The sequence below is a fragment of the Tiliqua scincoides genome, chromosome 4, assembly GCF_035046505.1.
Source record: "Tiliqua scincoides isolate rTilSci1 chromosome 4, rTilSci1.hap2, whole genome shotgun sequence".
NCBI classification, from domain to species: domain Eukaryota; kingdom Metazoa; phylum Chordata; class Lepidosauria; order Squamata; family Scincidae; genus Tiliqua; species Tiliqua scincoides.
In genome coordinates this window covers 24,123,418-24,140,397 of record NC_089824.1, presented here as the reverse complement: position 1 = coordinate 24,140,397, position 16,980 = coordinate 24,123,418, and the positions used below count along the sequence as shown (strand labels likewise).

General features: G+C 46.9%; 1 protein-coding gene across 1 annotated transcript; it reads left to right on the top strand.

The window, feature by feature from the left end:
• The first annotated feature begins 3,420 nt into the window (after positions 1-3,420).
• Positions 3,421-15,720, top strand: CTHRC1 (collagen triple helix repeat containing 1). Its single transcript, XM_066625888.1, has 4 exons — positions 3,421-3,660; positions 12,270-12,491; positions 13,634-13,850; positions 14,975-15,720. The coding sequence occupies exons 1-4, from the start codon at positions 3,523-3,525 to the stop codon at positions 15,115-15,117; spliced, it is 720 nt and encodes a 239-aa protein (XP_066481985.1). The 5' UTR covers positions 3,421-3,522; the 3' UTR covers positions 15,118-15,720.
• The last annotated feature ends 1,260 nt before the right edge of the window (positions 15,721-16,980 follow it).

Genomic DNA, 16,980 nt, shown 5'->3' with positions numbered 1-16,980 from the left:
AGTAGTGTAAACTCCATTAAGGGCTTTCTTGGTGCTGAAAGGCGGGACAGATATGTAGTAACTGGCCATTATCATAGCAAAAAAAGTATTAGCACATTTCTGTCTACCCACCTTTTCTTCCTGATAGGGCTCCTGTGCTATGAAAAGCTGTGAAAGAAGCAAAAACGGAGCAGGAAGGGAAGTGATGAGTAAAGCTGAATTACTATTTGTTTATACAACTGTGCAAGTACAGGAATTCTGGCCAAGTTATATCCTTGCTGCAACCCCATTGCTTTGAATAGGACTGAATTGTACATCAATGTACAATGCCATCTCATTTTAAATGTGTTTCTTTACAGCATTTGGCAAAACAGTATTTCTGGCTTTAAGCTGGGGGGGGGGGGTAGTTCCCTTCTCATACAGTGCTTTGCTATTGATTACAGTAGATCTACTGTATACCCTGCCCTTCCTCCAAGTTTAGGGCACATACATATTTCTTCCTACCCCTCATCTTAACCTTACAACTACTTTGGGGTGAGGTGGTAGGCTAAGAGAATGGTTAACCTGAGATCATTCAGCATGCTTCATGGCTTGGAGGGGAATTGAACCTGGTCAGTCTGGCACTCTAACTACTAATACCACACTGGCTCATGTTATACGCACTGTTTAAATATTTCTAGATTAACTATTTCAGTCAGATTTAAGCAAGTGGGCAGGTCCCAGCAAGTCACACAAATAACTACGGTACATGTAAATAGTAAGTTCAGCTTTCTGACAAGTAATGGATCACCTTGTCTGTGGTGAGGAATTAGCCAAGGAATTAGAGGACAGGTCCTCTCATGGATTGAGAACTGGTTGGAGGCCAGGAAGCAGAGAGTGGGTGTCAATGGGCAATTTTCACAATGGAGAGAGGTGAAAAGCAGTGTGCCCCAAGGATCTGTCCTGGGACCGGTGCTTTTCAACCTCTTCATAAATGACCTGGAGACAGGGTTGAGTAGTGAAGTGGCTAAGTTTGCAGACGACACCAAACTTTTCCGAGTGGTGAAGACCAGAAGTGATTGTTAGGAGCTCCAGAAGGATCTCTCCAGACTGGCAGAATGGGCAGCAAAATGGCAGATGCGCTTTAATGTCAGTAAGTGTAAAGTCATGCACATTGGGGCAAAAAAATCAAAACTTTAGATATAGGCTGATGGGTTCTGAGCTGTCTGTGACAGATCAGGAGAGAGATCTTGGGGTGGTGGTGAACAGGTCGATGAAAGTGTCGACCCAATGTGCGGCGGCAGTCAAGAAGGCCAATTTTATGCTTGGGATCATTAGGAAGGGTATTGAGAACAAAATGGCTAATATTATAATGCCGTTGTACAAATTGATGGTAAGGCCACACCTGGAGTATTGTGTCCAGTTCTGGTCGCCGCATCTCAAAAAAGACATAGTGGAAATGGAAAAGGTGCAAAAGAGAGCGACTAAGATGATTACGGGGCTGGGGCACCTTCCTTATGAGGAAAGGCTACGGCGTTTGGGCCTCTTCACCCTAGAAAAGAGATGCCTGAGGGGGGACATGATTGAGACATACAAAATTATGCAGGGGATGGACAGAGTGGATAGGGAGATGCTCTTTCCACTCTCACATAATACCAGAACCAGGGGACATCCACTAAAATTGAATGTTGGGCAGGTTAGGACAGACAAAAGAAAATATTTCTTTACTCAGTGTGTGGTCGGTCTGTGGAACTCCTTGCCACAGGATGTGGTGTTGGCGTCTGGCCTAGACGCCTTTAAAAGGGGATTGGACAAGTTTCTGGAGGAAAAATCCATATTATGGGGTACAAGCCATGATGTGTATGCGCAACCTCCTGATTTTAGAAATGGGTTATGTCAGAATGCCAGATGCAAGGGAGGGCACCAGGATGAGGTCTCTTGTTATCTGGTGTGCTCCCTGGGGCATTTGGTGGGCCGCGGTGAGATACAGGAAGCTGGACTAGATGGGCCTCTGGCCTGATCCAGTGGGGCTGTTCTTATGTTCTGTACTGACAATTGCCAGCAATTACCTGGAGTAATGCTAGAGAGGTCAGGAATTTATTTTTGGGCTCTCTCCGCATGCGATTGGTATGCCTGGCTGGTATTGGCAACCTTCAGTCTCGAAAGACTATGGTATCGCGCTCTGAAAAGTGGTTCTGGCACAGCGTCGACGCCGTATGGCGAAGTTGGAGTGTCCTCTCCAGTGCGCGAAGCCTGGGTAAAGAAGGTATGGAGGATAGGCTGTTACCCATGCAGCAAATCCCCCCTCTCCACGTCGCTGGAATGGTCCAATGGAAAGGCAGAAGCCAATACGGTTGGTTCCAGCGGCGTCGCAGGAGTTGCCAGAACGTGACTGTGTTCAGCCATGAACTGCCTAAGGGACTCTGATTTTGCCTCGAGGTTGACTCCTGAAGCCTTTTCCAGAACTGGATGTAGCCACAAGGCAGTGGAGGTTTGAGGTCAGAGTTTCCTTCTCTTAGATGAGCTGCCTTCCTAGGCTGACGAGTCCCATCTACCCTATGCCTGGCTATCTTAACAATTACTAGAGGGAAGTCTGAGTGTGGCAGTCTCTGATTGCCAAGTCTGGTTCAGGCTCAATTTGTGAAGGGTTTGTCAACAGAACAGTGTGAAATGGCTATTGATTCACCTCAGGTGGCCCTCTATAACCAAGTACTTCATGACTGTGGTGTGGCTCACAACCCAACACTGAAGGTGCAACCTGAAGGGGTCTCCCTCTATCCCAAGTGTGCCTCTCTCCCTGTGCTCAGTGAATCAGCTGGGACTCTACTCCATGTTTCCTCCTGATGCAGGGGGGATGTTCTTCTGAACAGATGAGCCCCGCTGGATCAGGCCAAAGGCCCATCTAGTCCAGCTTCCTGTATCTCACAGTGGCTCATCAGGTGCGGCAGAGAGCACACAAGACCAGCATGCTTGTGCCCTTCCCTTGCACCTGGTGCTCCAAGGTAGCCCACTTCTAAAACCCGGAGGTTGCACATACACATCACGGCTTGTAACCTGAGATGGACTTTCCTCCAGAAATCTGTCCAATCCCCTTTAAAAGGCATCCAGGCCAGATGTCACCCCCACATCCTGTGGCAAGGAGTTCCACAGACTAATTGCACGCTGTCTAAAGACTTATTTTGTCTGCCCTAGCTCTCCGTGGCTGTCCCCCGGTTCTGGTGTTCTGCGAACAGGTTTGTTCTTTGGGGTGGTGCCAAGCGCAGGCGAGTCCCTGGAGCAGGAGCCCCGCTTGCGCGGAGAGGGCCAGAAGCGAGGCTCATGGCAGCTGAGACCCGGCCATCCCAGGGCGCCTGTGCAGAGCGAGGCCCTTCCGCGAGTGCCCCCAGCAGTGGCTGCGGGCGCCCCCTCCCTGCCCGGCGCTGCTGCTGCTGCTCGCCTGGCGCCCGGACGCGGCTGCATTCCTGGCGCCCCCTGGGAGGGCCGGGCAGTGAAAGGCTCGCCTGTGCGCGCCGGGCAGACACAGCCCCATTCATCCGGCGCTGCTGCTGCTCCGCTCCGCCAGCCATGAAGCGCCCCTGGCCGGCCGTGCTCCGCCGTCTCCTGCCGCTGCTGCTGCTGCTGCTGCTGGCCCCGCAGCCCGGCGCGCCCGAGAGCCCCAAAGGCAAGCAGAAGGCGCTGCGCCAGAGGGAGGTGGTGGACGTGGTGAGTGCGCGCGGCCGCCGGGGCGAGGGCGGGGGTCTCCCGGCCTGCGGAGGCTCAGCCCGTCCTGCCCCGCAGAGTCCACGCGTGGGGGCGCTCGGGCGGGGCCGTAACGCCAAGGGCCGCAGAGCCCGGGGTGGCATCCTCTGCTGTCCCGCGTGCGAGGTCGTGGCTGGCGCGCCGTGTTGGAGAAGAAGGCTCCACGCAGGGCTCTCTTCCTGATGTGCAGTGCAGGGGCTGGAGTCTTCAGTGGGCTGAGAGCATGGCCAACCCCCCAACACCTGAACCGAAAACAGTGTTTCGCAACCAGTGGTGTGGCTACCACCTCCGGCACCACCTGTGGTGTCTCTTGGGACCCTTGAACCCCTGCCACCAGTAGGCGAAACCAGGAGCACAGCACAAGGACCAGTGGTAGGAGGCTCCAAAGCATGTTTTTCCATGTTTGAAAAGCCCTCATGCCCACCCTGAGCCTCTTACTGGTGTTTGTCATGTTGCTTCTGGCTTCCCAACTCAGAGTTAACTGGTGATGACGTCATTGCCAGTTACTTCTGGTGGTGCTTTGAATCGGTGGGCCATGTGAAGTGGTATGGCAGAGGACAAACGTTGAGAAACACTCACCTAAAGTGTCCACTTACCAACTCATCTGGGTACAGAACTTTTCTAAGATCTGATTTAAATGTGTTGGTGAGCAAGCAAGGATAATGTGCCCTGTAGTGTGGCACACGCCTTGTGTCTCATTTGAACTGCATAGCTCCATTTAGGAGGTCAAGGAGCCATAGCCTGGTAGGAGTTATCCTGGCATCATAAAATTGCATGCATACATAGAGACTGATGGCCTAAACAAGCTGCCAAGTGTGTGCAATCAGAGCTGTAACTAGGGCGGAGCCTGAGGGGCATTTGCCCCAGGCACTGTGCTGGGAGGGGGCACATGACTGCCTGTCAGGCTCCACCCTATTATGGAGGAGGCGCTGGGGGCTTCGTGCCCTCTTCCTTCTGTGGGGCTGCTTCAAGGGGTGACTCCACAGGAGACGGAACAGGGGGTGCAAAGCCACTGCAGCCAGCGCCTCTCCTCCAGAGAGAACCTGGAAGTGGTGTAATGTGACACAATGTAATATGACATTGTGATGCCACTGGGGCAGTGTGTTATGGCTCTGTGTGCAGTGCACACAGGTAAGATCTTCCTGCTCACCTGGCATCATGTTTACATCAGGCCCACCTGAGAGAAAGGAATACATTGTGTAGCTGAGGTGGAGCAGGGACTGTGTCACGTCCATTGTTGAGCTCTCTTTCTCTCTGCCAGTCTAATGCCAACAAGCTGAGAAGCTGGAAGAGGAACAGCTGTATAATCTGCTGTGGTGGGACTGCTGGACTGCAGATGATGACTAATCCAACTGATGTGCTCCACTCTTTGTTATTACTCATGGAGTCTGAGCACTCAGGGGAATGGTTAGTGGCTTTTTAAACACTCCTCCTCACTCCAACTGTTCTTTTCCACACTGGACACATCAGCAGTGCTTGCCTTAGCAGGCTGTGCTACAGTTAGTTATTCTCTGCTCTCCCAGTAATACCAAGGTTAAGAGTGTGTGCAAAATGGTTCTCTCCAAAAACAATACTGTATAGATATTGGCTTCCTGTTTGAGAAAGATCTTGGTCAAGACTAAAATAGTCAGATCCCATCCGTATTGTCAGTCTGTACAGATGAGAACGGCTCGCAACTAATACATGCAAATACGTTTGAACATGATGGTTGATTGAGCGGCAAACATTATGTTTGAATGTATTATATTTGGAGCTGATTGAGCAACTTCAAAAATTACTGTGGTGCACAGGAGTCTGATGAAGGACTGGCATTCCTTGAGATACCTGGGCTCCAATCCCGCATTTCTCAGCATTTGTCCCCCACTGTACCACTTTGCATGGTCCACCTATTGGAAATATCACTGGAAATAACATCATCGCCAGTTACTTCTGGGTTGGGAAACCAGATGCATGACAAAAACACCTGCAAAAGGTTCAGGGTGGATGGGAGGGCTTTTTCAAGTATGAGAAAAGCACACACGGGAGCTCTGTCCACTGAGCTACGCCTCCTGCTGTTTGTCACATCACATTGCTGGTCTCACTGCTAGGCAGCGGGTGTCCAGGGGTCCCATGTGTACCACCAGACACCCTCTCAAGTACCACCAGTGATACACGTGCCACTGGTTGAGAAACACTGCTGTAATCCATGTAAGGCTTTCAGGGTAAGCACCAGCATTTTACATTGTGTCCTGAAACAGACCAAGAGCCAGCACAGCTCTATAATCACTGGTTAGGTACATTCCCACTGAGTAGACTAGCAGTTGCATTTTGCGCCAACTGCAGTTTCCAAACAAGTTCAAAGACAAACCCACATATAATACATTGTAGTATTCTAATCTGGCAGTTACTAGAGCATGGACAGTAGCCAGGCTGTCTCTGGCTAGGAGGGTTTGCAGCTGGCAGTCTCAGCTGGCGCTCCATGCTACTTGGACCTCCAGTGACAGAGCTGGAGCTGGGATAGTTTTGCAGTGTAGGGGTGCTCATAAATGCAAATCCCCAGTAATTTCACTCAGCAGGTTCATGTAGGAGTTTAATGTAGATGTTTAAAAGCATGTGGGATGTTATGAAGCCCTGTGGGACATCACAGCCCAAGTGCCACAGGGCTGAGTACTAACCCACCAGCAATACCTTCTGGAATTGGCCCTCCAGTTAGGACTCAAATCACTGAAATGCTGTGACTGCAATGTCCATCCCTATTCAGAGGGGTTGATGATACTGAGAGTCGAAGTCTAGGAGAATTAGCAATGTTGCATTGACCCTGTCCTTCTTGCATTGATCATCCATCAAGGCAGACAAGACAAAACCAGGTTTGAAGCCAGATTGAAATGGGAAACTTTAATCTGATAAAAGACACATAATCTCCAAGGTGCTATGAATAATTGGGGAGAGAGAAAATCTTCAGTCCAGAAATAATGCCATGCATTTTAAATGAACAGCTTTTCCTCAACAGCAATAATTGTAATTTTTTGCTGGACTCCTCTTTAGAAACAAGCCTTTCCTTGCCTACTTCAGAAACCAGTTCGTTCCTGAAAACTTTTTATTGCTCCAAGATATTAATGACACCATTTACATTTTACCTCTTTTTGGGGGGGGGATTATGATTATGGTCCTTCCTTTCCCCTGTATTTTCCCGAATGCTATTTTACTCTTGAAAAAAGTGAAGATACTCTCTCTTTGCAATTACAAGTGCTGTCTGTACTGTTGTCGCAGTGAACCAGTTAATGTGGTCACTTTTGTACTTCCATTGAAAAATACAACTTGGCAGACATGACCTACAGCTTGGCAGACATCCTCAACCCCTTCGTTACGTGGCCACCACTAAACCAATACTATCAATTTCTCAGCAGAGATCTAAACAAAGCAAAACAAAATGAGAAAAATGTAGGATACATTTTAAGTGACAGCAATCAAAATGTAACATAAAGACTGCTTATCCCCAATTTAATGCAAGAGCTTACAGACATAGTTCCTCCATTATGTCCACTTTGGAGCAGAGAACTGCTCAAGCCTTCGGGCAGCACAGTGGGAAGAACAGTGGTGCCAAAATGGTGACTGCTGTATTCTACAGGTGCCAGGAAGCTGCCAGAGGTTTCCTCGGGGGAAGAGGACGTTTGACCCCTTTCCCCATATAAGGGTGCAGGCCCCACAATGGAGCTTCTCAAGTCTGCACTGGCTATTTTGCCAGCACAGACTTGGGCACTTCCATTTCAGGCTTTTCAGCCTGACATGGAGGATAGGATCAGGTGGAAGAGGCCTCTGGCCAGTTCCTCCCCCCAGTTCCTCCCTCCCCCCGCCCCAGAAAGCCTTTCCCCAGCCCTGAAAGCCTACACCACCAGCCAGCGTCCTCCCAGTGCCAACTGGCACTGGCCCAGCACTGGTGCTCCTTCTTCCAATGGTGCTGTGAACCTGCTCGAACTAGAGCTCAGTGCCGGCACTATGGCCCAGTAGGATTGGGCCCTAAGGCCTGCTTCACCATTGTTTTCCTCTAATGGTGCTTAATAGTATGGAAGAAAACCTCATGTATGACAATCTTAGCAGTTCTGCTTTGTCCAGTGTTGTAAATATTGGGAATTCGCTGCCATTCACCTTCCTAATGAAAAGGCACGCAGTCAAGCAGATGTTGCCTGAACAGCAGTGCAGGGAAGATGTCATGAGCAGTCAGCCTCAGATTAAATGTGATCAACCAACACTATTTAGTTATTTTAAAAATTTATATCTTGCCTTATCCTCTTAAAAAAATAAGATGCTCAGGACAGCCCACAATAATAAAAATACAATCAAATCAAAGCATCAAACTCAATAAGTATAGGTGGAGCCTATTTATCTGTGTTAGTTCCGTCCCGTGACTCAGTGCGATGAACAAAAACCGGGTGGCGCTAAATTCCATAGAGTTATGCAAATACACTGCAGCCTGACGGAAGATGGAAGGAAACTAAGGCAGTTGTTATCAATCAGCTTGATTGCTCAGTTGTTACTGAGCCCTCCCTGTTGCCAGCTGCCCGGCTTCTTTCACAGTTGGGATGCTGATCTTTTAAGAGTCCAGTCCTATGCGTTTCTACTCAGAAGTAAGCTCCATTGTAGACAATGGGGCTTACTCCCAGGAAAGTGTGGATAGGATTGTAGGCCAAATCTCATGCTTTGCTTGGTGGGAAGGCTTGCTTGTGTCGGTGATTGCCTGCACCATCTGGGGGGGGGGAATTTGGCAAACACTCCCTGGGTTTTTTAAAGCAATCCCCTCTGTTGCTACCACACTTGCCCCTGTGAGAGTGAGTGAGAGAGAAAGCTCCACCTTGCTGCACGTGTTCTGGCTACAGAGATTTTCAGGCCCCCCCTTCCCCTCTTCAGCCTCTTTGCTGGCTCAGGAGTGTTACTGTTCCTTTGCAAGGGGAACTTCTTCCAGGGCTCCAGGGCTATTTCCCTGCCTGGGCGAGACAGAGCCTTTTTGCAGTGTTTTGGGCTGCCTGAAAATGAAGACGCCAGTGCAGGGCAAAGGTGTGTGTGACTTTCGGTTCCCCCCACCCCACTGAGACAAATCTGCAGATAAAAAATCCATGGATAAATAGGCTGCACCTGTAATAATAAAATCATAGTGCAATAAAGGGGACTGTAACACAATCCAAAACTGGAGAAAGAGAGAGCAACCAAAATCACAACTAGCGGGAGAAAGCTTGGCAAAACATGAGGGTCTTCAGGTCCGATAGGAAGACCAGTAGGGAGGGGGCTGTTCTATTGGGAGTGTGTTCCGGGGCTGTGATGCTGTTGAAGAGAGAGCCCTCCCTCTTGTTGCCACCAGCCTAACTTCAGGTCACCCATTTTCAACCACTGTGCTGTGGCACACTGGTGTGCTGCAGATGGTCTGCAGGTGTGCCATGGGAATTTGGGGATCACTTGTTAGTAGGGCCACTGAGGGATGGGAGCCTCTGTGGCCAGTGGGGTGTGCCTTGTCAATTGTCAAACAACTAATAGTGTGCCTTTACCATTTGAGTGCCTTGTCAGTGTGCCATGAGCTGAAAAAGGTTGAAAATTGCTGCTTCAGGTAATGGCAACAGGCACAGGATGGCCCACAGATAACCTCAGGGAACAGGCATCTCATACAGGAGAAGGTGGTGCCAAACTGTAAAGAGCTTTAAAAATCATCACCAGCACTTTCGGTTGTGCCTGGAAACAAACGGGCAGCTGTAAAGCCAGCATAAAATGGGCAACTTGACTGTGTTGAATGGCACATCCCCAAGACCACATGAGCAGCTGCATTCTGCACTAATTGCAGTTTTTAAGCCTTCATGGCAGCAGCGTGTAGCACACATTGCACTAATTCAGTCTGGATGCCGCTAATGCAGAGACCAAGGTGTTCAGGCTTGCCCAATGATAGATGTATTTCTTAAAAAGTGAGTTTGCTTCCAGTGCTCTTGCTTTTATCAGTTAAATTAATTCCCTAAACATGCCTAGCTGGAAACACGGTCCCTATTGCTACTTGCTGATATAGTCTTGGGAATGCTGGCATTCTGCACTTACTGGAGAGTAAGTGGGTGTGCCTTCTTCAGTGCTAGCAAGAAACCCACTCAAGCATCTTTGCCCTTGAGAAATCAAGGTTATATGATTGGTTAAGTGGGAACCACGTGGCCACTGCATCCCATCCCTTTATCCAGATATGTGGGCTCAGCTGCCCATTTGGTGGGCACAAGCCAGTCTCAGTTGGAGGCTTGACCAGTAGGGAGAAGCCCAGACACAGAGAAAGAGCAATACACATTTAACCCCATGGCTGTTTGAGAATGCTGTTTCAAACAAAGAACTACTAGAATTCTTTCAAAATTTAAGAAATCACTGTTGCCTTTTTTGTTTTGTTTTAGACACTGGAATTAAATGCGTCCATGTTTTGTACTCATTAACAGCTAGTTTTAGTTGTTAATTTATTTCCTGAATCAATACTGAAATGCTTGCTTTGGTACTGTCCTGTTGCAAGTTCAGCTTCCAATTACTGCAAGCAAAGTTTGGTACACATTTGATTCTATATTGATTAAAGGCAGCATGATGCCAAACCCTGTGGGCCAGTTCTGGCAGCCAAAGAATGCCTTCATTGTATGGCGCTTACCATTCCATGTCACTACCACTTATCTTTTCAGCCGATCCCCCCAGAAACTCACACTAGGCAGCCACTTCCAATCGGAAATATCTTGTTGGGGTGATGGGTAGTGGAACCAGCTGCCCAGTGCAAGTTTCTGGGGTGATCGACTAGAAAGATAAGTGGCTGTGGCACAGAACAGTAAGGGTCATGCTGCACGGGGAAGGCATTTTCTAGACACAGCGGTTCTGCGTTTTGGAGACCACTGGTCCAGTGGTGTACCTAGTGGGTGGTCCAGGGGGTCACATGGTTCAGGGCAGCATGTCTGGGGAGGTGGAGGTGCCCCCAGCCATACCACACACCCCACCAGTCACGCCCGCTGCCTCCTGTTCCAAGGGCCGGAAAGGCTGTGCGCTGCCTCCTCGACCCTCAGATGGCCCTGAAAGGCATTCAGAGGGCTGAAAAATGTCACTTCCAGTTTCTCCTGAAGTGACTTTTTGGCACTGTAAAGGCCTTACAAGGTCTTCTGAGGGTCAGGAAAGCCACTGGTGGCCTCTCCAGCACTTCAGGAGGCAGCAAGTATGACCTGTGGAGGAAGGGGTGCAGCCTGGCCAGTGGGGAGTGGTGGTGGCAATTTGTAGTTGTGGCCCTAGGCAGCATTGGGGCCAGGACCACCATTGCGCTGGTATCACAACACTAACCAAGTATCTAAGGCTTTACTTTAGTAACCTTGGAGGACAAGATTCCTAGGGCTGGCTCCTGCCTCCTGAAATGATGACATGTGGGGTCATTTCCTGGCAAATCCTAAAGGCAAAAAGAAGGCAAGTGGCAGAAGCCAGCCACTGAGAACACGGACAGCACTTCACGCACTGCTGAAGTTGCTACTACCTGCAAAGGCATGGCAAAAAATATTTTAAAACACTAAGGAAGCTCCATCCAGCAAACCAATAGTCAGTCACTAATGATGCTGCCTATGCCTGCAGAGCAGGTAGCAAAAAAACCTTTGCTTTTTCAAAAGCCCAGCCACTGCTGCCGGCAACAAAGGTGAGAACCACCACCCCACCCAAAAACCAGTGTCCAAGGAAGGATTGGTCTTCAGTAGATGGTATTATGGAACAGCATGCCTGCTTGAGAGCTATATTTGGATAAGATCTGTGTCCGGAAGAAAGCTGTTGACCCAAGGTGAATTCTGAGTGACTTGTCTTACTTATGGTAATTAGTTATTGCATTGCCCTTGTGATAAAGGGCATGGCTATAGGCATGATGTGGCTATAGGGCATCATATAGAACTCCTGTAGTTCAAAAGATATTATTACATCACTGCTAGATTTAAATTATAAGTAAAAGGTAATTTGTTTACTGTCTTGCTTTTTACAGGAATAGTGGCAGATTTGGGGAACACTTGCTCTACACCCCTAAGTCCTATGCACGCTTCCTAGGGAGTAAGTCTCATTAAACAATGTGGGACTTAAACATGCTCTGAACTGCAGTTCATATATTCTGAAATTGGGAAGGAATGGGACAGAGATGCAAGTGTCTTCTACCTTGGTTTCTGCTAATTTACTACTTTTGTGAAGACAGTTTGTTACCAGCAAGAGCAGATCTCCTAATTGTTTAAACCTCTAATCATGCCTGACCTAAACTGAAGGAGTCCAGAAGCTGCTCTGGGCTGTTGGTATAACTTACTGCTGGTGTAAATGAGTGACTTGCTCAGTGTGGCTGAGCTTCCTACAGTTCTCACATGGAGGCAAAATTGTGTGATTGCACACAGGCTGAATCCCTGCCCCTCAGATTACCACTAAAAAGTATCTTGAGTCTAGATCTCCTGCCTGCTTTCCCTCCAGTAGTATACTGGCTCTTCCCAAACTCTGTAATACAAGCCCCTGGCCCAGTCATATCCTTTACCTATCCTTTATTTGTGCTGGATAAAGCACACCTAAGTGTTGCCCCCCCCAAATATGATTTTGCTTTTCAGTATAATGGGATGTGTTTACAAGGACCTAGTGGTGTTCCTGGAAGGGATGGAAATCCTGGAGTCAATGGAATCCCCGGCACACCTGGTATCCCTGGCAGAGATGGGTTGAAAGGAGAGAAAGGAGAATGTCTTCGAGAAACCTTTGAGGAGTCTTGGACACCCAACTATAAACAGTGTTCGTGGAGTGCGCTGAACTACGGCATAGATCTTGGAAAAATTGCAGTAAGCAAACACCATTACACTTATACAGTATAACCACAACCAATGTTTTCTTTTATTATTCATGAAACTACACATGGCAAATGGGAAGTACTTTCCACTAAGTTTTATACTCTTATATACTCTGTATTCTTTTAGCTACAATCATGTCTGACCACAATCACCTAAGAGCAGAAAGTCTACACAGTAATAAATTATTTGACAGAATTTTGCCACTTCTAAATACAATCACCAAGCCAGGATTTCATGTCTCCTTCACTTTTTGGAAGTGCTGTAATAAGTAGAGGTGGAAGAAAATGGTTTTATTTTTCATGCATTTCAGTGTTTTCTAAAGGCAGAAGTGCAGGAAACAGTATTTTTTTAATTAAAATTATAAATTATACTTTCTTTAAAATGTACTAGGTAGGTTAATTAGTGTCAGCATATGAAGCCACAGTCATTACCAATATACCCACCCCCTTAAATAATAAATAAAAACCAAATAAAAGTTTTTTTCACAGATTTTGGGGCAGATTTTGTTTTTTACAAAAATGAGAAGCACAAAAAGCAGTAAGTAGTTTTTATTTCGTTATCACACTTTTCTAGCACCTCTAATAAGCTATTTGACTGCTTATTCACAGCTAGTCATTCATCATTCACAAGATATTTATGAAAGGGTCTCATATACTTTACTTTCAGTAGTCATGGAATGGCAAACCCAATTACAGTATGGCAGCTGCACTTCTTAATGTTTTTGCATATCTAAGGTCCCAGACCTATCTAATTTTCCAGTGCTGATGTAGTTGTGTTAGCAGGGCATGTGCTATATACTGCGGTGTGGGAGCAGTCATGGAGGCCTCCTCGAGGTAAGGGAACATTTGTTTTCTTATCTCAGGGCTGCATTGTAGCTGTAGCAGCCCTGGAAGGTTGGATAGGATTGGAGCCTGAGTTTCACATGCATGCATATTACCTTGGGATAATCAGAAAACTCACTACCAGGAAGAATAGTTGTATGATTTAAGATACAAGATCTGAGCTCTCACTTCTTGAGATTCACTTCAGTTTGTGGCAAGTTGGGAGAAAAAGACCAGGTGGTTTAACTGTTTAGATTTTTCATGAAACTTGACTAAAATGTTCCTCAACGCACAACTTTTTCTTGCTTTTAGGAATGTACATTCACAAAGATGCGCACCAACAGTGCTTTAAGAGTTCTCTTCAGTGGATCACTTCGACTCAAATGCAAAAATGCCTGTTGCCAGCGTTGGTATTTTACGTTTAATGGAGCTGAGTGCTCTGGGCCACTTCCTATTGAAGCTATCATTTATTTAGACCAAGGAAGTCCAGAATTAAATTCTACCATTAACATACACCGCACTTCTTCAGGTATGTATGAAGAGCACACAGCATAAGAACAGCCCCGCTGGATCAAGCCAAGACCCCATCTAGTCCAGCTTCCTGTATCTCACAGTGGCCCACCCACAGGGCCCAGCAAGGCTAATGAGAATTTCACAGTAAAGGTCCTGACACCATGTGAAATGCCTAGTGAGCTGTAGGAAGTAATGGTGTTAATAAGCACAGGTGCCTAGGGAAGTCCCAACCATTTGCTCTTTAACCTTTAAGAGGTAAAGACAAAAGAACATAGAAAAGCATCAGGAGGAGAAAGCAGCCACCATGTACTTTTATTAACCAAACTGAGATAGGCCACTGCAATTAGAGATAGCGCCAAAGACACTGACCAGATTATTGTCCCTTAAATCTACCTTGGCATAAAAATATGGAAATAGAAGGCAACTTTACATTTTAAGATCTCTGTGCAATGAGGGCTCTTCCTCAAGGAATGTTGCTTTTACTTATTGATAGCTACTGTTAGCAGATGAGGAGAGTTTATTTTTTAAGTAAGAGGGATGCTAGTTTTGCCCAAATCACTATAACTTAGGACAGATCAGATTGTGGTTATTATGTGTTTAAACAGATTTAAATGTTAGCCTTGTAATTAAAGTATCTGTTTGAAAATACTGATAAGAAGTGGGAATTCACAAGGAATTTGTCCAGGGATACAAAGCTGCAAGAGCCTTTTTTCTTTCCTCCTCTCTTCTACCTCCCCTTCATTCTTTACCCAGTACGAAGGCAAACACTGGAGAAGCCAGCAGCACATCCCAAGAACTGTAAGGACATGGCAGTGGTCTCCCCCACTTTCCTTCAGCTATTTGTTAGGGGACTTGCAGGGACAGTGTAGAAACCTTCAGTCCTCCAACCCTCTAGCCCTGGTCAGCTTTATTTGGCTCATTGCTGTCTTGGGAATGGGAGCACAAAACTGATGCACAGCCCCTCAGCCCATGACATGGCCTTCTAGTTCCCCTCTACCTTAAAAGATGGTGGTAACTACTATCAGTAAAGATCCTCACCTAGCCTACCTGACCCCCACTTATCTACATGCCTTTGCTTTCCTTGAGGCTTGCAAGTAGACAATTTGGGGTAAGACCAAGATGTGTTTTGTCTTTAAACAGTGGAAGGATTATGTGAAGGAATCAGCGCTGGACTGGTGGATGTTGCTGTTTGGGTCGGTACTTGCTCAGATTATCCAAAAGGAGATGCTTCCACTGGCTGGAACTCAGTCTCTCGCATCATTATAGAAGAGTTGCCTAAATAGGCACTCTTTCCATGACTTTCCCCTTTTTATATAATACTCTCCCCCCCCCATCTTGTTTTCTATATATGGACACAAGCATGTGGCTGAGACGCACAATGTTGTGTATAGAAGCATGTATAATCAGTTTTTACTTTTTTAAACAAAATGTAAACCCAGCATGTTTTCTACAATGTCTTTGAAACAGACCCTGAAGCAGCAATCTGGATTTATGTACTATTTTTGTATAAATTCTAGACCAGCATTTCTCAATGTTTGTCCTCTGCCTTACCACTTTACATGGTCCACCTATTTGAAGTACCACCGGAAGTAATTGGTGATGACATCATTGCTAGTTCTGGGTTAGGAGGCCAGAAGTGATGCAACAAACACAAGAAAGAGACTCAGGGGGGACAGCAAGGCTTTTTGGAGCTCTGCTCACCAAGCCAAGCCTCCTACCATTGTTTGTTGTGTCATGTTCCTGGTCTCGCTGCTGGGCGGCAGGTGGCCAGGGGGCCAAGGAGTACCACCAGACAGCACCTCAAGTACCACTGGTGGTACCTGTGCCACCGTTGAGAAGCACTGTACTAGACCATTTTTGCATTTTTCAATAAAGATGAGCTTTTATAAGTAGCCAAAGACAAGTCATTTTTATTAGTAAACAAATGTTTAACCTTAGTGAAGCATAAACCTACCACAAAAAATATACTTTAAAGTCTCACCCTACTGATCCCCCATCCTTTCCTATTATGAACAAACAAGGTGAGATTAGAACAAAATGATACTAAAAGACTTCCCTTGCAATTTAAATATAGGTTCTTTATTGCTTTCAGGCTTAGAAAGATGGTGGGACAGATGCTCTTATACAGTGCTTTTTTTGTCAAAAAATAGGTGCAGGAACGCGCAACTTTTTATTTATTTATTTATTTATTTATTTATTTATTTTTAAACCATTTTTTATACATGCGCGCGCAGAGGACTTAACCCACAGCCTCCAGCAGGGGGCTCATTCCAGGAGCTTAACTGTGGGTTAAGTCCTAACTGGAACTTAAAAAAAAAAAAAGGTCAAAAAAGAGCCTGCCTGGAACTGAACTTTGAGGAGTTTTGCAGCCTCAACTGGCCCCCCTTTTGGCAACTAGCAACCAACCTTTATATTTTGCATCCATGGAGCACCTTCCCACCTTTAAAAAAAAAAAAAAATTATTCCCCAGTGGGATTTGAACCCCAAGCCTCTGGCTCCACAGACCTATAATTTAACCACTGAGCCACCAGAGGTCTTAGGCTCAAAGTGTTTGGAACTAATACTTGAGGCACTGATAGCCACCAGCTGGGCTGAAGACCTTATATATTAGTTCTGAACACTTTGACAACAGGCTTTCCTATAGCCTAATGGAGAGAGTGCTGGGCTGTGGAGCACAAGGTTGGAGGTTCGAATCCCTCCCTAGCCAGCAGTGCAGAGCGGGGTGGTGCAGGCAGGGGAAAAAAGGTGGGGGCAAGGAGGAGGGAAAAAAAGGGCACGGGGTGGTGCAGGCAGGGGGGAAAAAAGGTGCCGGAACGCAGTTCCGGTGCGTTCCATTACAAAAAAAGCCCTGCTCTTATACACATCTAAGGCCTAGTCTAAACATGCAGCTATTCTGTGAAAGATTGTATCCTTGAGTTTCTACTCACATGGGATCTGCCATCTTCTAGCAAACTTCCTGTGTCTGTATGTATCCCAGCAGCACTTGCCAGCTAAAAGGGGCTGGTGTTTCCTTCTGAAGCTAGTAAATACATTGCCAGTGGCAGCAGCATTCATGTGCTGTTGGTTTTCTGTGTCAGCATGCAAAGCAGGCATATGATTGTGCTCTAAAGCAGGCACCGGGGTGGGGTGGGGTGGTCACCTAAGCA

Bases quoted from the DNA above. Each gene is read 5' to 3' on its own strand.
- CTHRC1 (XM_066625888.1), top strand. From the start codon at position 3,523: ATGAAGCGCCCCTGGCCGGCCGTGCTCCGCCGTCTCCTGCCGCTGCTG. The intron at 3,661-12,269 runs GTGAGTGCGCGC...TTTGCTTTTCAG, and splicing joins AGAGGGAGGTGGTGGACGTG to TATAATGGGATGTGTTTACA. The intron at 13,851-14,974 runs GTATGTATGAAG...GTCTTTAAACAG, and splicing joins CATACACCGCACTTCTTCAG to TGGAAGGATTATGTGAAGGA.